The sequence below is a fragment of the Oryzias melastigma genome, linkage group LG6, assembly GCF_002922805.2.
Source record: "Oryzias melastigma strain HK-1 linkage group LG6, ASM292280v2, whole genome shotgun sequence".
NCBI lineage: Eukaryota > Metazoa > Chordata > Actinopteri > Beloniformes > Adrianichthyidae > Oryzias > Oryzias melastigma.
In genome coordinates, this window is record NC_050517.1 from 828,540 (window position 1) to 851,495 (window position 22,956).

The 22,956-nt window shown below is 40.3% G+C and overlaps 1 protein-coding gene across 1 annotated transcript in view; it reads left to right on the forward strand.

The window, feature by feature from the left end:
• The window catches only part of bcar1 (BCAR1 scaffold protein, Cas family member), a gene marked incomplete in the record, with an annotated part of 39,009 nt that overhangs the window by 7,006 nt on the left and 9,047 nt on the right, over positions 1 to 22,956 (forward strand). The window contains 3 exon segments of the mRNA XM_024281066.2: positions 11,240 to 11,935; positions 21,147 to 21,296; positions 22,814 to 22,909. Coding sequence (XP_024136834.1) covers positions 11,240 to 11,935; positions 21,147 to 21,296; positions 22,814 to 22,909 — 942 coding nt within the window.

Here is a 22,956-nt window from a genome sequence, read left to right on the forward strand (position 1 = left end):
AGCGACATGCTAGCTGTTTTTTTTGTTTGTTTGTTTGTTTTTTTTTGCTAATTTAGGGATTTTTCCATTTTATAGGCTATTTTGAATTGCTATTTTTTCAGCTACATGCTAGCTGTTTTGGGTAATTTAGACATGTTTTAGTTTTATAGTCTATTTTGAAGTTTAGCTATCTTTTCAGCTACCATCTAGCTGTTTTGAATAATTTAGGTTTTTTCAGTTATTTAAGCTATTTAGGAATTTTAGCTACTATTTCAGCTGCATGCTAGCTGTTTTTTATGCTAATTTAGGCTTTTTTCAGTTTCTTAGGCTATTTTGAAGTTTTTCTATTTTTTCAGCTACATGGTAGCTGTGTAGTTTTTTTTTAAGTTTTTAAGGCTAATTTGGCATTTAGCTAACATTTTACTTGGCCATCAGCTTCAGTGATTTCAGGTTCAGTGTCTTTGGCTATCAATTTCAGCATCTTCAGCTATCAACACTAGCATCTTCAGTCGCCAAATTCAGCTTACAGCACTCTCACTAACATTATCAGAGGTAATGCTATATATATATTTATAACGTAAAAACAATGGACAGCTCAAGCCCCCCCTCCTTCCGTGTTCCATATAGGAAGTACCACTGGGTTACAAAAAGGCCAAAGTCCCATTGACTTCCATTGAGAAACAGACAGTTATTTCTCAATCATTTATTTGTCAGAATAATCATTCTTGCTCTGATGCTTCCTTCTTAACATGTTCTTTCTAATTCTATTGTTTTATAGATATTTTTTCTATATCGTCATTTATTCAAGTTATAAACTGTCCAATCAGATGCCTCAGTAAAAGCTTGTGGCTCCCGCTGGCCCCACCTCGAACGTTTATTGACAGATTCCTCCGCGCCACTTTCAGTGGGAGGGGTGTGGACTTCGAAGAAGCCGGAACAAGCTCACTCCTGATTGGTTGACAGTAGTTCCTGTAAAAACGTGACTCAGACAGATGGACTAATCGCTGTCAAAGGGTTGCAGGCGTATCAGGAAGTGAAGGCGAAGGGCAGAGGGCCGCAGGTAATGCATTTCTATGGGCGGCCTCAGCGCTTCATATGTCCAGTTCTTATTTAACGGTCTATGGTTTGACACCAATGCTTTACAACATCTTATGGGGGACCAAGCTCTTCATAGACATGTGAAGAATACCTGTGATGGAGTTTTAACCGTTTAACACCTGAGGCATCTCCGGTGACGCTTAAACACAAAATCTTTAGCATACTGTAACTTTTCAACGGTGAACGTGATCAACGTAATTCCAGTAGATTCTGAAGGAGAAAAGCGGCTCGATTAGCAGTAAAACTATGGAAACCTGACCGTGCTTTAGAAACAATCCAGACTCCGAGGACACTCACCATCCAAACTGAACCATGAGAAGCTCTATTAAAGAATACAGCATTTGCTTCTGGTGAGAAAACACAAAATAAGGATATACTATACACCTGTCTTCAAAATGTCAGCGTATAGATTATAGTTTGAATGAGAACAGAGATCATTTGGAAGGCACATGTGTGGACTCTGCTGGAGACATGACTGCAGCCACTGTGCCTTCAGAGCTGGTGTGTCTCCAGCAAGACAAGTGGACAAAGACGAGGCCTTGTCCCCTCTGTGATGACCTATTCTCTAGCCATCATGGACTTCCTGTTGGAGAGAAAAGTCTACAATGTTCTCATCTTCCAGTTTGGGAATGGATCTACTTCTATTATCTCAAACGTTTGGACAAAACTGTCTGAATCTCAGGGGGAGAACTTGGCTTTGAACACTTTGATGATGTTTTTGTTCCAGGGTTTGCTAGTGACGTGAGACTATGGTAATTAAGGGTTTTTTCAAACTGCAAAAGTCTGTTAGTTCAGACCGAGTCTGCTTGATTTGGTCTGTATTGAGTCCTGAACCTTGTGTTTGGTCTGTATTCAGACTGCCATCAATTGAACATTTTGGTTTCAAACTAAAACTTGTAAACAAAACCATGTGACCACCTCAAAAGATGGGTCCAAGAGCAGTTCCTGGTCCCGGACCAGGGTCCGCTGCTGGGATAGCCTCCAGCATCTCCATAACCCTGACTGGGCAGGTTTAGAGAATGGATGGATGGGCTGTTTTCAATGCTTTGAGGCTTGTGCAGCAGCAGGATTTCTGCTCCAGTCGTATGAACACATCCGGCTTTACTCTCGTGGTGGCGCACGAACACGATGTGAAGCATCTTGCTGATTCTGGACCAAGCTTTGCTTGTTTGGTCTTGACCCGACTTCAGAGGAGCTTTCACACTTCCAACATGGAGCTGAAACGAGCTCACTTTTTGTTATCTAACACGCTCCTCCTCAGGTAGAGGCGGCTCCACCCCTGAGTGTCTAAGATTGCCTATGGCTTCAGTACAGTGAACTCACAAACAACAACCCATGAATCACAGTGACGGCTCAGCTGCAGCTTCACTGGATTACTGAGAGTGGTGGGGGGTTTGTTTTCCAAGCTCTGCTGAGGACACAGAGCATCGCTGAAGAAAAGCGTCTAGCTTCTGCTTTGTTCGAGGACGGATTACAGGGTGAAGAAGACATCTTTGTGGATCACGGCTGCGCTTTGAGCTGAAAGTGTGGCAGCTCAGCACCACACACTCATCCACACCCAACAAAGAGTGTGTGAGCGGGCTTAAGCTCAGCCTCGGCTGCCTCTGTAAGTGTAGGTTAGGAAAGCTCATAAACACAGCCTGCTCTGCGGAGCATCTCTCATCAGCTGCACATAATCATTTCTGTTTGTTTTGATCCTTCAAACCTTAAAACTTGTCCTGTAAATATAAACCTCCTCTGGCTCACAAACCACCACTAGGGGGTTTTAAAGCATGAAGCAGAGCAGCAGCCGGCTGGAGGCAGGATAACAGATCCAGTTTTTGTTGGACTGAAAACCAGCTTTGTGTGCTTCTGATGGTTTGATTGTTCCCGCTGTGCTGAAGGACGAGGTGCTTTGAACCAGTTATCCACTGTATGTTTTCATCCCTCAGGCAGCTATTTGTGAGTTTTTACCAGAGCAGGTTGAGCAACACCAGGCCCCTCCCACAGGAGTCTGCCCTGTGCTCCAGGCTACACAATCCCTGCTGTTGTTCCTGCTGTTAGTCATAGCCTACGGCAGGAATTCTTCTGCAGGAATCATCTCTTGCCAAAACAAAAGTCTTAACTGGAACTAAAGAGCTGGTGCTGTATGAAAAACACAGATTTTGTGGTGTTTGGTGCAACACGCCTGTAGGTTCACCTGCAAAATGTAGATGTAAATATTTAGCCGCTGATAAATATAGGGAAAAGAACAAACATGAGGACTAAGGAGGCTAATATTTCAGGGAAAACCTAGACATATTTTTCTTTACAAACATTTTTCCTCTAAAACTCTTCTAAAAGTCTCGTTCTCTGTGGAAGTTCAAAACACTGAACTGAGTTTTTCCTTCATCATGAAATTCTGTTTGTGCAAAAATTCTGTTCATTGCAGCTGCAGGTGAAAGCCGTGGGTGGAGGTTTCTGCCTGCAAATTAAATGTGCGCACGATACTGTTTCTTAAGAACTGACATGCCGAGACAGGCAGCAGCAGCGGGGGAAGAAACGATGGAGCCAGATACAGAGCACGACACAGAGATCCTTCAGGACGCAGCAAACGTCGGACATATCTTTACCTCGTCAGTATTCCCGGTGCTGATCGACATTTCTAACTGAAACATCTGATCATGTTAGCTGCAGAAGTCTGCTAACATATCTCTGGCATGCAGTGCGATCAGGTAAGAAGATCGGCTTAAACTCCAACAGAGTTTTGGTGACATCTTTTCTTCTTGTTCTGGATTCGATCATGAAGCGGCTCTTTAGTTTGACCGGCGGGTTGCTGTGCATCTATGTGAAAGAAATGTTTCGTGAAGGTTACGGTCATGTTTCCTGTAATCATGCCACCATAAGGGAGACGTAACGCATACTTTTTAAGGTTGAAACAGCAACCCCAGACCTTATCAGGGTCTTCAGAAACTGTTGTCTTCACTAACAGTTTCATAAGCTGTTAGGGTTGTAATAAACTTAGGAAATGGGAACACCCTATGGTCATGTGACCTGTTGGTTTGTTTTTCTGTCCCATGGTCTTCTGGTCCTTGTCCTCCATGGAAAACGGAACTTTCAAATGCCTGGAAACTTGGACAATACGTCCACTAAAAGTTTCAAAATGTTGTTTAACACATTTTCTTTAATCAGAATTATATAGTAAAAAGAGATTTACCCCGTACAGTTTGTTACATATGAAATTTAAACATGAAGGCCAAAAAAGTGACTTTTAGTCACATTGGACACTGATGTGTTTTTTTCCAAGGTAGCTACTGACACTATACTTCTTGATATTATACTTTAAGGGGTATATTGACATTCTTCGTGACTTTTGAAGGAACATGTCTCTTTATTTTGTAAACACCTATAGTTCTATGATTTTCCCAAACTGAAAGTCTGGTCCGGACCTGCTGAGGTTTGACAGGAGGACAGGATGGGGTACGTTCCATCATCCTCACTGCTGTCCTCCAGAACTCATGCTCACTTTCCATTACAGCATTCAGTGGTGGACTGAACGTCCAGTGGGTACGGAAAGTATTCGTTGGTCACATTATTACATTTTTCACATTTTGTATCATTGCAGCCATTTGCCATAATGAAGTAAGTTCAGTTATATCTCAGTCATGAACACTGAGTTACGGAGCCCCTAAAGGGACATTAAAGTAAAAAAAAAATAAATAAATAAATAAAAAGAAGTACTGGTTTCTCAAGTGCATGACAAAGTATCTGGTGATCAAAGTGAGTGGTCATTTGCGTACAGACCTTTTCAGAGTCTGTTGGTGTTCCCTCACTGTATGTCACCTCACCCTTTCGCGGTTTCACTGTTTGCTGATATCTTTCAGTACAGTTTTGCATTCCTTTTTTTTTCTCTCTCTTTATGCAGCACATTGTGTCCTGCGATCTGATTGGCTGTTGACCATGTTATTCAATCTCCTCTCCGATCAGATTTTTTTGTTCATTCTATATTACTGAACTAATTTTTTTATGAAGGTTTGCACTTTAACAGAGTTTAAACAAGAGAGACAAGTGTGGAAATGTAAATGTCTGTCTGACAGTCGTGTAGAAAGGCTGTAGGGAGGAGTACAGTATATCAATATTGTGATATATTGCGATATTTAGTCTGATTCTCGATAAGTTCTTAACAAGTATCGATCTTTTATTTTTGAAGAGACTGTAAAATGTTTTATTCGTCATCCTTTGGTGAGACGTTTCTTTTGCATTTCAAGACTGGCTGTTGCGAGCACAAATGTGTCTGGCAGCTACTTGAATTATTTCATTTTTGTTCTGTTCTTTTTGCACTAAGTAGTGGCACTGGTGTTCATGTTTACTATTGTTAGCACTGAATTTTACAGATAATTCAAATTCAATTGATGTCGATGTTTGTCAGAGACATAGCATTACTGATTTCAGCGATGTTGCACAAAACTGTCTATTATTTGTTGCACAAAATACGATAAAAGTTGTTTACTATGATTGTGTTCAAGCTGAAAAAACTTTAAAAAAAACGCGATATTGATATCGTGAGCTATGTATCACGTATTGCATCATATCGTGAATGAATGAGTGAATGAATCCCACCCTGGCTCGACCATACCATTTTCTCTACATGAATTATCAATATCTGGTTCATGACTTAATATTAAATATTTATACTCTATAATAATAGATTCAGGTTATAAAGGATCATTAATATCAATGATGTAATTAAATTTCAAAACATCCACATTAATCAGTTACAATAATCTAAATCTTCTCATTAAAAGACAATTTGTGCAGATTGTATTCATCAATCTGTATCGTGAGGTACCCAGTGATTTCCAGGTCCAATTAAAACCATTGACTGTAAAAGTGAACTGGACTGAGTGAGTGTGGCCTATCACAGGTTATTTTCAGGAAGTAACTCCTACAATAATTAAGGAACACTTGAGAAGTCTTTTGTCCATTTAAAATGACCAGAGGTTCAAAGAGAGGTGCATTGCGTCAGATTTCCTGTCTTGTGTTGTCATGGTGACATGTCTCTCATTCTGGGTTTCGCTCGCCACGACACTTTCTCATGCACACGAGAAACCAGTTCTATTTTTTTTATTCAGGGGCTCCAGACTGATCTTGATAGAAAATGTGTAGAAATTCCTGCATATTTACAAAAGAGAAAAACTGAAAAATGACATGGTCATACAGAAGGTATTCTGACTCTTTGCTCAGTATTGAGTAAAGCTCCCTTTCGAGTTAGCACAGCCACAAGTCTTCTTTGGACAGATGCAACAAGTTGGATTTGGGGATCGTCTGCCTTATTCCATGCAGATCCTCTTCACCTCCATCAGGTTGGATTGTGAACGTTGGTGCACAGCTATTTTCATGTTTCTCCAGAGATGCTTAATGGAGTTTAGGTCAGTGCAGACTTGTTCTGTAACTGTTATTTTAGTGGTGTGCTTTGGGTCATTGTCTTCTTGGAAGTTAAACCTTCAATCTGAAGGTCTGTGCATTCTGGATGAGGCTCTCTTCTGTACATTACTCCATTCATCTTTCCTTCAATTGCAACCATTGGTTCTGTCCCGGCTGCTGATGAAGGCCTCCAAAGCATGATGCTGCCACCTCCATGTTTCATAGTTGGTATTGTATTGAGCAGGAGATGAGCAGTGCCTGGTTTTCTCCACACATACTGCTTAGAATTAACACCAGACAGTTCAGTTTTGGTCTCATTAGACCAAATAATTGTATTTGTCAGAATCTGGGAGTCCTTTACATGTTGTTTTCTTCATTAAACTTTATGCTTGCTTTCATACAGAAGTGGCAAAGGCTCTCAATAGTTATGACTATGTGATTTTTCAGTTTTTATACACCTCTTTGTTTTTTGTCAGGATGGTTCACTCTGTACATTATTGAGAAATAAAGTCAACTTTTCTGATTTTGGCAAATAGCTGCAATGATACAAAAAATGTACATTTTAAAGGGATCGGAATGCTTACACCAGAGGGTCTGCAACCTTTAACGCTAAAAGAATAATTTAGTCTAGTTTCTTACAGACCAGAACCCAACGAGAGCCACAAAATCCCGTCTATCGTTTAAATATGCACATTAATTAAGCTTTTTATTTTTTATGGCAATAAAGCATCTATTTAAAAATGTAGTTTTGAAATATTACAATAACTGAATAACAACAGTGTCTATATGTTTCTATACATAATAGCTGTAACTTATTTTACTTTTAACAGCAGCACACACTAGTTCCTTTCAAAAGAAACCCCTCCATGTGTCATAACAGATCCTCCTGCTACAGCAGCTTTAGTTAAACTAAAAGTACAAGACAGTCAAAAATTGTGTTTTTTATCATTATGATTTTCGTGTGATTTTCTTTCCTTAAAAATATTTTTTTAGTAGAATCTCTTTATTAAAAATAGACTCAAAACATTTAGAATAGGTTTTTATTATTGAAAACACACGACTGTAAATCATTTTCAATCATTGGAAACCACATTTGTTAAAAATTTTAACCACTTTAGTGTCATTTAGCAAAATAAAAAATAAAAAACTTTTAGAGACTTTTATTAAACCCAGCGATAAATTAAAAATACTAATTTAAAGAACATTCCTACAGACGGTAAATTGAACTTTTTTTTTTGCTTTGATGCTTTCTTTACATGTTAAAAAATCTAAATAGAAATGACAAAACTTAAATTACTAATCTCTTTATTTATTCAATCTTTAACATTTTTAATTAGAGGTAAAGTGCCACAATAAAGGGATAAAAGACCAACATGTGGCTCTTTGTTTTTAAACTATTTAAACATTTATTGTGACCCAAAGAGGGAAAAACAAAAAGAGTGCTGAAAAAGGTTAAGAGGTGCTTCTGTCAATTTTTTCTTTTAAGTTGTTTGCTTTCTTGATTATTTCAAATCGTAAAAATGTTCAAAAGTTGCTGATTTAAAAAAAAAAATGTTTTAACACCCAAAAACAAAGGATGAAAGCAAACATCCAAACGACTTTTACTTTGTTTCATGTCGTTCTGAACACATAAAACGTCCCGTGGCTAAAGCTTGTGTTTGTCCTGCAGAGGTCAAACAGAGGGCAACAGACAAAAGACATTAGGGCACAGTCTCACAAACACACACACCCCCACACAGATGAGTGACCTGTCCAGGCGGAGCCCGCTCCTCCAGCTGCTCATATTACTCTCCCCTCGGTGAGCGTCCCGGGCTCCTGTCACTTTCATCTGTACGGCAGAAGAAAATCGAATCCTTTGGGACAAAATATCGATGAGAAGGAAACTCTTCATCAGAGTCACGGATCGATCCGATTTCTAAATATTCTGTCTTTTTGATGCTTCCTAGAGCGATGGTAGTTTTTAGACTGTCTTATGCGATTGATTTGGTTTATTTGAAGTCATTTTCAGCTGTAAAAAGGGGGAAAAAGTCAGTACAAATGCGTATATATATCAAATCCATTTTAATTATTAACCCTTTAACACCCGGGCTCCAATATTTATGTTCTTTGATTTACTGTAACTTTTTAATTGCTAACACGATCAACATAATTCCAGTAGATTCTGAAGGAGAAAAGCGGCTCCATGAGGCGCTTTTCTCCTTCAGAATCTACTGGAATTATGTTGATCGTGCTAACGGTTGAAAAGTTACAGTATGTTAAAGATTTCATGTTTAAGCGTCACCGATTTGCTCCTAATCATAAGTAGACATAATTACATTTATACATATATGAGATATGATCAGCATACAGTGTTACATGGATTCTCTAAAGGAGAAGTTCTGACAAAAATGTTCAGATCATTAATATTGTAATCATTGTTCTGCTTCTCCTGGAGGACACTTCAGTTTGGCCACTAGGTGGCGATTGCGCTGTAACAATACTCCTTATTCGAGAAGAAGAAGAACGTATGACCAAAAAACTATGTTTTAGATCATAAATGATTACTCTAAAAATATTTCCTTTAAAGAGTGTGGAAAATTAATGTCTGTGAGTTTATAAAGATGGTAATTTAGTCAACAATTTATGTTTACGTCGACCGAGCGTTAGCATTAGCCGTCCTATAGGAAATTCCATTAAACGTTAGCGTCGAGCTAGCGGACTTTAGCTTAATGTGCTAAATCAATTTATATTTTTATGAATCAATTATTGATCTTTTAAGCTTAAATAAATTCAAGTAGATTAAATGTTTTTTTTAATTTAGCTTTGTACTTATAATTTTAACTTCAATGAAATATACATTTTTACAGACATGACTTTCCTAGCTTACAACTTTAAATGTGAAGTGAAAGTCCTCGTTGAAAACTTAGCCTGTTTCGGTAGATTCTTAGAACATTTCTAAACTTGGTCTTAAAGAAAAGTCCAGCATGACTCAACAGAAGTGGAATTCAGACGTGGCCACACACATAGCGGGCAAATCCTTCCAGGTGATTCCAGGACTGGAGCGTCATGCCGTGTGATTCACCCTCACTGCACCTCCTGTTTTTGAAGTGAAGAGGAGGAATTTCAGGAAACTCTGGGGTTTCTGAGCGCGCTCAGACGCTGATGTTTGTGGAAGGCTTCACCTCTGGTTTTGTCTGTCTAATTTTGAAAAACATTCTTTCTCTGTACTCTGCAGTCACCTTGTTGGTTTGAGGGTCAGAGTCTCGCTGTGGCTGTTTGTCTTTTTTCCCATTCACTGCTGAAGTCCTGAGCAGACATTGAGAGCTCGCAGCTACACATTTGGAGGCCTGCTCCTTGGCCTCCTTTTGCGGCGCAGCGTTTTAAGCGGCGGGTGTCTGTGAGAGGAGCTGGCTGGCGGCCAGTACAGCCTGTACCAGTCGCTGATAAGTGGGGTGGGACTCTGACACGGGGAGGGAGGGCCGAGGTCAGACGTGAACAGCAAATATTAGCTCACTTTCAAAGAGGCTGAAGGTGTCTCTGTTTGCTCTCCCGCCCTCCTGTGTGGTGGACACAATTCCACTATGAAGATGAAGCCTCAGTATGGTTCAGTGTTGAACTTATTCCATGATTTATGGAAATCAAAGTCCTGAAATGTGGAAAAATCCAGCTCAGATAAATGAACGGGTGGTAGTGGAATTATTAACCTGCTCGGCCTGATCAAACACTTGCAGCAGTTCGGCGTCCTTGTACTCTGTCCTCTCATTGGCTGCCTGCTTATCCACTCAGGATGACGTGGATTTGAAAAAAATGATTCATAATGTGGTGAAATGATGCAGCTGCAACCGAGCATGCTGGCTATAGTAGGCGTTGGTGTGTGCTGTGGCCCGTCGCAGGAATGAAACTTAGTTTCAGGATGTGTCACAGTGGACAGATGTCGGATTCTTTTTAATTCCAGTGCAGTATTTTTAAAAATGTGTCCTTCCATACAACACAATCATTATATTATCTAACTGAACTTAAAGAGCTGTGAATAAATGAGGTTCAAACCTGGAGGAAAACTGAACACAAATGAACTCAAAGGATGACTAAAACAGGAAAAATGAACCTAAAAAGGGCCCCATCGTCTCACCGTAGTTCTCCTTTTTCCCCTAATATAAAAAAGTCTGATGAGTCTTCGGGGGGGAAGAACCTCCTGAGTCTATTCCTGGAGCAGTTCAGAGCGTACGATGTCTTCCCTAGCGATCCGTCTTTAAACCAGTACAGTTTTTAATCTGATTCATTCTTCCTGAGGCAAAACACTAAACCCCACTGGCTGTGTTAGTGCCGCCGGTACATGGGGGCTCTGCCGACATCGCTGTATGAGTGTGTCCTTAAAGGGACAAGTGTGTGTGTGAATAAATTAATGCATGTGGGAAAGGATAAATGTGTGAGAAAAATTAATGAATATGTGTGTTCTAGAATCCATGAATGTGTGTGTCAATGGTTGAGTGGGTCCTTGATTGGATAAGTGTGTGCATTAGCAGATGATTAAATGAGGATGTTCTTAAATTAATAAACGTATTTGTGAATGGATGAGTGTGTACATGAATGGATGAATGTGTTTGTGGCCATGATTTAAAACACTTAGGGCTTTGAGGAACTCTAAAACATAATGTTAGTCATTTATTGTTAGCATTTTTTTTCCAAGTCCAGTTCTTTGACCTGCTGTTTGAAGCTGTTGTTTGGTGGTAAGCTGATGACAGATGCTGGGTGACTTGTTGGTGAAGGACTAACAAATACTCTGTTTGTCTTTCTCTTACAGAACGTGTTGGCCAAGGCCTTGTACGACAATGTGGCCGAGTCTCCGGACGAACTGTCCTTCCGCAAAGGCGACATCATGACAGTGCTGGAGCGAGACACTCAAGGACTGGATGGTTGGTGGCTCTGCTCTCTCCATGGCCGCCAAGGCATCGTCCCCGGCAACCGCCTCAAGATCCTTGTTGGCATGTATGACAGTAAGCAGCAGGCCTCCCCTTCCACTCCAGATCCCACCTCTCAGGTACTGCGACCTCTTCCCACTAAGAGCGCCTATCCCAAACCATCGCTCAAACCCCCTGGGTCATCTGTGGGGTTCCCAACCAAGACCCTTCCAGGAGTCCAGTACACGTCCATGCACCCAGCCTACTCCACTCCCAGTCCTGCACAGTCCAGCCCTGACTCTGTTTACATGATGCCTCCCTCTCATGGTCCAAAGCCAAGCTCCCAAGGTGTGTATCAGGTTCCTTCTGGTCCAAGCGGACCCCCTCTACAGGCCCAGCCAGCCCCCCCCAGTAAGACCACAGCTGTGGGCCACAGGCAGTTCCAGGCACCTGGACAGGATATCTACCAGGTTCCTCCATCTGTTGGCCCAGGGCCAGGCCAGGGAACAGCTCCACCTGCAGGTGGCCAGGATGTGTACCAAGTCCCCCCTTCCTTGGAGAAAAGAAACTGGGAAAGCAGCAACAAACCGCTTGGCAAGGTAAGGAAAAAGGAGAGAAGGAAGGAAACCAGGAAATGAAGGGGAAAGTTTGAGCAGAAGTTTTATTTCCAGCAAAGGAGCTCAAAGGAAAACAGAGAAGTGGCACTTTAGAGCCAACCTTTTGATAGAGTTGTTCCCAACTCGGCTTCTTGATGTTTTTGTGAGGTGTTCATGCTTGCACACTTCCGGCCATTGTTGCTTTGTTAACACGTTTGCGTGTTTTTTTTTTTTTGTTTTTTTTTAGCAGAGCAAAAACTAGTGGTTGGTTAGACTTTGTGCTGTGAGGATAAGTGAAATCTGATGGTTATGATTCTGGATAGTTCTGGAGGGGCTGGAAACGGGTCACCACAACACAAAAGTTTCTCTTCAAATGTGTGTTTATGATTTTAGGAGGAGATTTTAAATATTTATTAAATAAAACAAACGTTTCAAATTAAGTACAGGTCATTACAATGGGACTACATTATCTTAAATGTATTTTACAAACAGTTCTTGAAGGAAAGTAAAAGGTCACATCAAAAGAAATGTGTGTTCCCTGAACTCAGCAACTCATTTAAAACTGACCTGCGTTTATATTTTACAGCAGAAAAGTTGTCTATTTATCTCTTTGTGACAGTGTGCATATCATACGACTGAAAACTCTCACAAGACATTTTGTTGTGAGTTAAAAAAAACAAAAGATATTAGATACGTATCAAAAATTGACTGAGCAAGTGCAGTATTGTTTGAACACCACAGATATGAATAAGATTATGCTGGTTAAAAGGTATAAAATTAATCAAGAAGTAAATAATCAAATTCTTGCAAACTCTAGTTTCTCTTTCTGTGTTTTTTCTACCATCTTTGTCTTTTTACGTACCTGTGATGCAAACAAAAAGACGTCCAATCATGAGCTAGCTTCTCCCAAGTCAATACCTGAATAACTTTTTCTGTCAAATGCCATGCGTTATTATTTATAGCTTTAAATACCATAAGGATAAGGAATATCGGTGACACTCTAGATGAGGTTCTGCAAAGCACTCTATACCATCTTGACAAAGATAGTTTATGCATTTGTTAAGCTTGTAAACAGTTTGTAGACAATGGTCTCACTTTGGATGTTAATGAATTTGACTAAATATGTTAAAAAAAAACATTATGCAGCCTATTGTGTTAATACATGTCCTACTAACACCCTATAAACAAATTAATAATGTTTATTAATGTTTTAACAAAGCTTGTTAAGGAATCTTATTATAAAGTTTTACCGGGATATCTAGATTTTAGCGTTTTTGGTTAAAGAATCGGACTGTGTCATTTCGCCAAAAAGTTAGTTGATTCTTTAATGTTTCGATTCGTGGACCATGTATCAAGAAGCGTATCGAATCGTGTGAGAAGGAAATGTTGAATCTCAATCTGACAGACTGTCGACACGCTTCATATTTGCTGATAAACATGTTTTCATCCAAATATCCGCAGACTCCAATCGTGCCGTTTTAATCCCCTCATGTGGAAAAGTCGAGCACATCTGCAGGTTTTTCTCATCTCCTACAGGTCAGGGGCCGTTGGTCCTTTCAGATGAATTTCTGGTTTCTGGAATTTCAGGGGTTCTGGTTCAGTACAGGACAAGCACCGTTGTGTGTGGGTGTGTGTGTGCATGGAAGTGAGGTTAAGTCTGGGCGGGGGGCAGCCTGCTGGAGAATCCTAGGATTTGTTAATAATTCAGTTGTAATGTCAGGGATGGATGAGTGTGTGCATTTCACCATGCCAGCTGGTGATGGGTTGTGTGTCCATGTGTGTTCATGTGTTTGTGTGTATTTGCAGAGTGTTAAATTGATCCTAATGAAAGTCTGGGCTGCAGCTGCTGTTTGCATTTCCTTTTTCGTTAAATCAAATTCTAACTAACTTTGAGTTGACCCATCGATGAGGATTCATCTCAACAACAGTCAGACTTTCTACCAGTTTTATAAAAGCTAACAGAAAGAAACAAGTGAAAAGAAGCAGGTGTGTGTGTGTGATGAGCCTGTTGTGTCCTGCTCCTCTCTAGAAAAAACAGGCCCCAGGCTCATTTCTGTTTGCACAGAAGTTTACGGTTCAGATCAGATCTAGTTCTTTTGAAAAGATTCCGCAGACTTTCTCCCCTCTCCTAACAAGAGCAAAGTGGAACCGATCAGAGAAATGTGTCGTCCGCCACTAAGCTGCAAACGAAACTCCTCTTTAGTAGCTGCATTCTTTCTCAACTGGTCCTGTGTTCATTCAGACGGCTCCGTACCTGCAGTGGAGGGTCTGCTGGTATTGGCAGAGATGATAATTCTCTGCAACGAGTCTCTGCTTTTCCTCTGTCAGATAATGATCATGTTGGTTTCTGCAGACTCCCACACTCAAAACATCAATTACAAGATTCCACTCCTCAGAAAACACAGACATTCTGCATCAGACATTTTAGTTTAGATGGTTTTTTTCAAGAGTTTAAACTTTGTTGAGTTACTTTCAGAATTTTAGTAGCCGTTGGGTTAATTTAATGTCCATTGGCCCAGAGAAATAAAAACATTTTAGGGTGGGGCATCATTTAAAAAAAAATTAACTAATTAATCGCAAACCTGGAAAAAATTAACTGCGATTAATCGCCATCATTTTTTTTGTCTCAGTATTTGTCTACTACTTATTATCTTCAAAAAATCACAATAGGAAATCACACACAAAACTCTACATTTAGAACTTTTATTTTTAATTACTGCTGTCAATTCGAAAAAACTGAATTAATCGCACTTTTGTGTTGGGATTAATCACGATTAATCACAATGTTTTACTAGGTAAAATGTATTTGTACAATATGGCACCAAAGCACGAATCAAATAGTCAGATTTGTGAGAAAAAAATGATCTAAACCACAGAAATAGCGAGAATAATGTACTAAAAAAGTAAGTGACCATGGTGTAAGTGGAATAACACCTGACGAAATGTTTTAACACACGCCGTGGAAGCTTGAACCGCCGAGTTAAAGCTCGGACTGTTTCTTCGATTAATTTGCGTTAATACATATTAACGGGTTAATTCTTTTTTGATTAATCACGTGCGTTAACACGTTAATGTTCACAGCCCTAAAAATTTTAATGAAACTGAACTTTTAAAGACAACAATAACAAATAACCCCAGATTTTGCAATCTTGTTTATTTTTACATCAGAAACTCACTACTTTCAAAAAAGAGTTACAAAATACACGGATTTCCTTAATTTCCAGTCATTTCTGATCAGCATCACGTTGGACTACAAGAACGGTCATCACACCGTTTCCCACAATGCATTATTTTTAGTCATCAAGGCAGCTCACAGTCAGCGAATTGCCAGATTTCCAGCTGCAGTCGCCTGGATAGGCACCTTGCACCCAGCCTCACTCAAGCATCAAATGATAGCAAAACGCTTGTTTAGCTGACCAATCAGTGATGGATATTCATCATTAATCTACTCAAGCAAAAGTCTCAAATTTGGTACCATAAAACTACTTTTTAAAAGACACACTTGAGTGAATGTAACTGTAGAGGGTTTAGTGTTGCCAGCTTTAAACATGAAAGCTGTGAAAACAGACGGTCTGCTCCAGGTTTATTGATTTCATGGTGGAGGTCAGATGTGTCTGAAGAGCAGGAGTCTTTACAGCCGGATTGTTCCTCACTGGACCTCCTTGAAAGCAGAATGAGAGCATTCAGGAGGATCTGAAGGAGTTCAGCGTGTCCAGCTCACCCCACCCATCTCTAATTACCCTCTGTCTATTTTTACCCCGTCTTTTCCTTCAACACCACATTTGATCCATTTTCTCCCCATCAGTTAAAAACCATGACATGAATTCCCCTGTGTGAAAATAGTTCACTTTCCTGTAGTTTGGTAATAAAAGGTCTGGACGTTTCCAGGGCGTAGCCTGTGGTGAAACCAGTGATGAGAGCTTATATCACTCCATGCTCCTGTCAAAGTCACAGACAGAACCCTCCAGCCCAACGGCATCATGGGAAGCAGCAGAAAAGCAGGAGTTTGGTCTGTAGAGCTGTGTTAACACATAACAGCAAAACTCATCATCAGCCATTAAAACAGCTGCAGTTTCACGCTAGTCTGGGTTAATGATCAACCTGTTTTCAAACATTGTTTTATGTCTGGGTCAGGTTGCTCTCAAAATCTATAAAAACATCAGGGCTTCAGTGGTTAAGATTTAAAGGGGATGAGACGGTAAGGAATGTACATAATCAAAGCTTTAAATCATCTCGAAATTCACCCTACACATGGTTACGGAGAAACAGCGCCCCCTCTGGAGAAAACAAAACTCAGCTGATGAACACAAGTTTCATATCCAAGCATGGTGGTGGAGGACCTATGATTTGGAGGGATTTTGCATCCATATTTATTAGATCTGTCTAAGTCACATGTGTCAAAGTCAAGGCCCGGGGGCCAGATCCGGCCCTCTTAGTCATTCTATCCGGCCCTCCAGATCATTTTATTTTGTTGTTATTAATGGGGCGATGTTATCTTGCACTTATTTCTAACTTGTATAATTTTGACAAAATATATTTTTATGGAGGCTAAAATATTGAAAGTTATTAAAGGTTTAAGTTGATTTATTCTGTAATAATATTCCTACATTTTTATTATTCATAATTATGTTAAAAAGTTACAGTTTAAAAGTTTTAAAAATTGGTATTCTGCTTGGTTTTTGGATATTTACTAAGATTTTTTAGGCTTTTTTGGAATTTAGCTAATATTTCAGCTAAATGTTAGCGGTTTTGGCTAATTTTGGGCTGTTTTTGAGTTATGCTAATATTTACACACTAGCTGTTTTGCCTAACCTTGTTTTTTTGTTTTTGTTTTTTAGGCTAATTTGGCATTTAGCTAATATTTTAGTTGGCTATCAGTTTCAGCATTTTCAGCTATCAACCTCAGTGTTTTCAGCTCTCAGTTTCATTTTTTTAACTATCAATTTCAGCATCTTCAGCTATCATCACTAGCATCTTAAGTGGCCAAATTCAGCTTACAGCATTCACACTAGCATTATCACAGGTAATGCTGTATATCTAGTTCATAATTATGTTTTTAAGTTAAGTTTTCAAAGTTTAAAAAAAAATTTGTTTTGGAGTGTTCAATAAATATTTATCCTGTTTGGCCCGCGACCTAAGGTGTGTTGTTGTATTTTTGCCCCTCGTGCGATTGAGTTTGACACCCCTGTTCTAAGTAGACCTTCAACGGACTCAACATCTCTGTTAGCTTCAAACCCAACAAGAGACTCAGACAAAAACAGGACTGAACCAGACCAGGACTCCCCTGAAGGACAGAGGACTCTCATTTGAGGACAGTTGAGTCACATTTACCAATTAGCCACTTTTCTTCGTTTTTCTCCTTCAAAATTAGGTTGATCGTATTAACACTGAAAAGTTACAGTATGTAAAAGTGGCGTTTAAGCGTCACTGACGACGCCCTAGGTGTTAAAGGGTTAAGGATACTCACAGGCTTTTGTATATGTTCAAATTCTTCCTGAAATGAATGCTGTAAGCTGAATTTTGCTGCTGAAGATGCTAGTGCTGATAGCTGACGATGCTGAAATTGATAGCATAAAATGCTGAAGCTGATAGCTGAAAACGCTTAAGCTGAAAACTAAAAAAAAAAAAAAAACTAAGGTTAGCCATAACAGCTAGCATGTAGCTGAATTTTAGCTAAGCTCAAAAATGGTCTAAAATAAAAAAAAAAAAAATTAGCCAAAACACCTAGCGTGTAAATATTAGCCAAACTCTAAAACTGCCATTTTTTTACGTCTAAATTTGCCAAAGGAGCTAGGATGTAGCAGAAATATTAGCTAAACTCCAAAGTACCCTAAAAAATACTACCAAATGCCAAAATAGTCCAAAAAGCTAGCATAGTGCCAATTTTTAAAATGTTAAAATTGTAGCTTTTTAACACAATTATGAATAATAAAAAGTCAGGAATATCATTGCAGAATAAATCAACTTAAACCTTAAATAACTTCCAATATTTTACTCTCCCTAAAAAATATTTTGTCAAAATTATACAATCTAGAAATGAGCGCAAGATAACATCAGGTCTTTAATAACAATAAAATAAAATGATCTGCAGGGCCGGATACCATTACCCAGAGGGCCGGATCCGGCCCCCGGGCCTTGACTTTGACACATGTGGGCTAGAGTGACAACACCAGCTCTAGCTAAGGTTTCTGCAGTATTTGGGTCAGGACAGGGACCCGGTTGTGCTGTTAGTGTCACTCTGCACTCAAACGTCTCGCTCCGAGCGTTCCTTGCTTCATGCTGTTCCCTCTGCGGCGTGACTGTGAAGCGTCAAGTGCACCGAGTCCTGCAGCCACACTCAGAGAGGAGTGTTCCATCATCCTATCCAGAGAGAATGGACATCACTCAGACAGCAGCTCCGACCACCACCATACACAAGGGCTGAGAGCCAGCAGTGATCACTGACCCGGTTTTCTCTAAATGGTACAGGGGGCCCGGCATGCTTTAAAGAGAAAACTCTACTGCTGGTATTGAAGGCTACACAGAAGCAGCTGGAGGTCCAGCAACAGGCATGACATGAGGGGGCAGAGGTTCCCAGGAGTCTGAGTTCTGGCTCCAAACTGGACCTGTACACTCAGCAGGACACCAGGAGTCTTCTTTCTTCTGAGCAGAAGCAGCCCTCAAGACCCAGTCTAGAGGAACTTGTGTTTTCTGTGTTTTTCTCATGATGTGGGACATTTAGAAAGATTAAAATAGCTTTTCTGAGTTTTTCCTTAATCAAATCGTTGTGATCAGAAGCAGATGAAAAAAGCAGTTTAAAAAAGCTTTTAGTTGTTATATACTAACTACAGTCAGCAGGCCACAAGCTTCCTGTTCTGATGGATCCACTTGTAGACAAATAGATCCATGATTCTCTTTGTTTTCCTCATCCGACCTGTCATCTGACTGAATGCTGTCCAGCTGGATAGCTTCAATTTGGATCACGGTTTTGTTTCACCTGTAATGTTAGTTTGGGGTGGTGAGGGGCTGTAAGTTAGCAGGAGAAAATGTAAACCAAGGTATGATGGGAAATGAGTGCAGGCTGCCAACTGTTCCACTCACAACTCGGAGGTCAATTTGTAATGAACTCCTACTGCTCTACAGAAACTATGTCTTAGAAAATGACAATTTTTGGGCCTAAAAACAGCATTCATAATTCAAAGGCCACTGGGAACACTTTAAAAATAGATGAGAAGATTCTTGGCGTACCTCATCGCCAGTAGCCGCCTTGCAGCATGCCTCCACCGCACCGAAGTAGCATTAAATATTGTTGATCCTGACGCTGAAACAGACGTTCAAAATTGGTCAGGGAAATGAAAAGCTTGAATAAGTAAACTATCTTGACAAGGATTTGCAAACTGCAGCATCTCCATCTTTCTCTTTTTGTTTTGACCCAACACATAGCTGTTGACCAATGACTGAAGAGATCTGCAGTCATGTGGTTTTGTTTACAAGCTTTGGAAAATGATTGTCAGCTTGACTGCAATCTGAATACAAAACAAATGTAAGGTTCAGGACTCAGTCCGGAACAAATCATTTTACTAGTCTGAGTTGGTGGTGCCACAAACGATTATTTTAATAGTCGACTAATCACAGATTATTTTTTCAGATTAGTCGACTAAACACATCATGTGCAAACTGGATGTAAAGCACACATCTTAACATCATTAGCTTTAAACTAACTAAAAACTAGATATATAGCATTACCTGTGATTATGCTAGTGTGAATGCTGTAAGCTGAATTTGACTGCTGAAGATGCTAAAATTGATAGTTAAAATCGCTGAAGCTGAAAGCCAGCTAAAATATTAGTTACAAACCGAATTAGCCTAAGAACTGAAAAAAAGTCTAAATTAGCCAAAATAGCTAGCATGTAGCTGAAATATTAGCTAAACTTCAAAATTGCCTAAAAAAGCGTAATAAATGCAAAAATAGTCCAAAAAGCTAGCAGAATACCATTATAACTTTCAACTTTACTACACTCCGACTCCATATAATATAAAGTAACGACTAATCAACTATTAATTTATTTCCCAACTATTTTAATTGTTGATTAGTCGTCGATTAGTTGGCTGATTGTGGCAGCCCTAGTCTGAAACACCCTATAATGAGAGGTTGAGCAGCTGAAGAATGAAGAGGCTCAACATCCTCAATCAGTTAATAAAGCCAAAGAGTTGGGTGTCAGGGTGGGGTCTTAACTTCAGTCATTGAGGTTCTGATCTTCTGCAGAGCTATGATCAGGTTCTAGTCAGTTTTGATCCCAGCTGCTCTCCGTACCGGAGTCATTTGTCTGATCTCTGCTCTCTCATTCTGTCATATTCAGGTTTGTTTCTGTGGCTTTTTTAATTCGTGTTTGTGAAGTCAGATATGCCCATATTTTAGACACCAACAGCAGTTTTCTGCACATGTGCATCTCTGGGGAAAAGGATACAACTTCTCTCCAGCTGCTCTCCATTTAGATCCTCCAAAATTTCAGCAAAACGGAATCATCAATACTAGTTATTTGTTCACTTGGGCTCCTCTGACCTAAATATCAGAGGCTCCATGAAACAACTAACCACATCAGACCACCTGAGCCGAAGGCCAATTCTCCCCAGAACACGTGCACACGGTACTTGGGCGCGTGTGCTGTGTGCACGATTTTCTTCTTGATTGCGTCAAACTGAAGTCATTGTTTAGCAGATGACCTTCACTCCCTCCCTCCCTCGAGCTCTTCTTGTCTCTGGTGGCTGTGCGGAGGGATGGGGGAGCGTCCGGCCTGCGGGTGACGCAGAAACAAGAGCTGAATGAACGTGATGCACTTTCTTAAACCGCCGCTGCCCTCTTTTGTCAGACGGACTGAATACGGGTCCAGAACAGCGGCGGGGCATTCTGGTCTTTGAGCTCTGGTGATGTTTGCTTTAGCCGGATGAAAGAGGAGCGGTCAGGCCGTGGATTCCCAGGCCGGCTGGTTGATTCTGCGCTCAGACGGGGTTTAAACAGGCACACAATAGGGCAGCCTGGTTCCCACGACGACTGTCCCTGGACTCTCCTGTGTTTTTACAGGCTCTGCTCCCCCAGTCTGAACTAATAATTACATGCAGTAATAGGTTCTGTTGACAAAACCCGCCACCCCGTCTCCGTCATGACTCCTGCAGGTTGCCATGGTTACTCAAAAGCATCCCCAGTTTTTCTGAACACTCTCTGATCTGAACGCAGGTGGTGGTCCCCACCCGGGTTGGACAGATGTATGTGTACGACACGGTGAAGCCGGAGCAAGACGAGTACGACATTCCACCCCGACACCCGCCTCCAACCCAGCAGGATATTTACGACGTGCCCCCCGCCCGGCAGCAGTACAACACCCAGGTGAGAAAACGTTGTGCAATGCTGAAAAACCATAAATCATCCCAATACGCGCCATGACCCATATTTATTTAAAACTGAAACAGAGGCTGTGCACAGTGGTGTAGACATCCCTGGTTCAAATCCCATCTGGGTCCTTTCTGTGTGGACTCTCCAGTTTCATCGCACAGTCCAAAAACATGCTTCATGTGTTCATCGAGGATTCAAAGATTCAGCAGACCTGTGCAGGGTGGATCTTCCTTCACCCGACAGTAACAGAGCTGGCTTCAGAAACCCTGTGACCCCAAAACTGATTCACAGCATCTGAAGATGGATATCAAACATAATCTTTACTCTGTTATGTTTTGTTCTTTTTTTAAACATGGGTTTAATAACTAATTTTCTAATTTTAACAAGTTTTTTTCTTAAGAGTTACAGAAGAAAGTCAAGCTGTTAAACTCCAACATTTTTAAGCATCTTTGCTCATTTCTTTTTCAAAATAATTTGGTAAAGGCTAATGTTTAGTTTTGCCAGCCTCTGATCGCAGGTTGTGACCTTAATAACAGCTGCAGGCTACGTGATGGTGAAGTGGTTAACACTGTTGTCACAGCAAGAATGTCCTGATTTATGTCCCACTTGAGATCTTTCTGTGAGTATGAATGGTCTCCGCGGGGATGTTTTGCTGGGTGAATCCTGCTTTTACACATGAGCTGGGATAGGCTCCAGCAACCCTGTGACCCAGAAAGGGATTAAGGGTCAGAAGAAAGAGTCACAGCAGCCAATGTCCAGAGAAACCCGGTCGTGGACCCTTGATTTTACAAAGAGTCAGCACATCAAAAGATGACCTGTTAATAGGAAAAGTTACTTTAAAGCAGATTTCACTGGAGCCAAAATTAATTTTATTAGGAGAGCGTTTGTAAATCTCAACTTGAGTCGTGCAAAAATCTGTATTGCCAAACGCTGCAGAAACACTTAGCATAGCTCAATTGTTCCAACAAATGTTGTCGGGCGTCCCTTTAGAAAGAATTACGTATATTTTAAAAGACAAAGAAGAATTTGAAAATATTTGGCAACTTTTCATTTAATTTGTAAAAAATATGGACTCTTTAGAGGAATAGAAAGGTGATTATTTGTGGATGGCATATCAGACCTCGATTTTACTCTGAAGTTTGTTCAGTTTATAATTATAGTTTTTCTTGGTTTAAGGAGAGGTGTTCTTTGGGTGGGGGTGGTTGGTTGAAATAAGACTGTGAATAAGACAGCATTATTTTAAACACTGTTGAAGACATGTGTAATTATTGTAAATGCTGATTTGACTGGAATGTAAATTCAGTTTTTGTCTTTTTCTATTGAAAATTCAATAAAAAGAATGTGAGAAAAAAAACGTCAAAAAGTGACGCAGACGGAGCCTTAATCCAACGCCAAAATCAATCAATCAATATACTTTATTAATCCCACGAGGGGAAATTCATTAAATGTGGCGACTTTAGGATGTGTTGGTGTGAGCTATCGTTCAGAAGAGATTTTTCTTGTGTCTGTAGGTGTACGATACCCCTCCCATGGTGATGAAGGGACCCTCCAGCTGTCAGGACATCTATGACACCCCCCCAGGCCCAGACAAGAACCCCCAGCAGACGGTAAGCCTTCCAGCTGCTGCAGAACCAAATTCACATTTGTGTTTTTG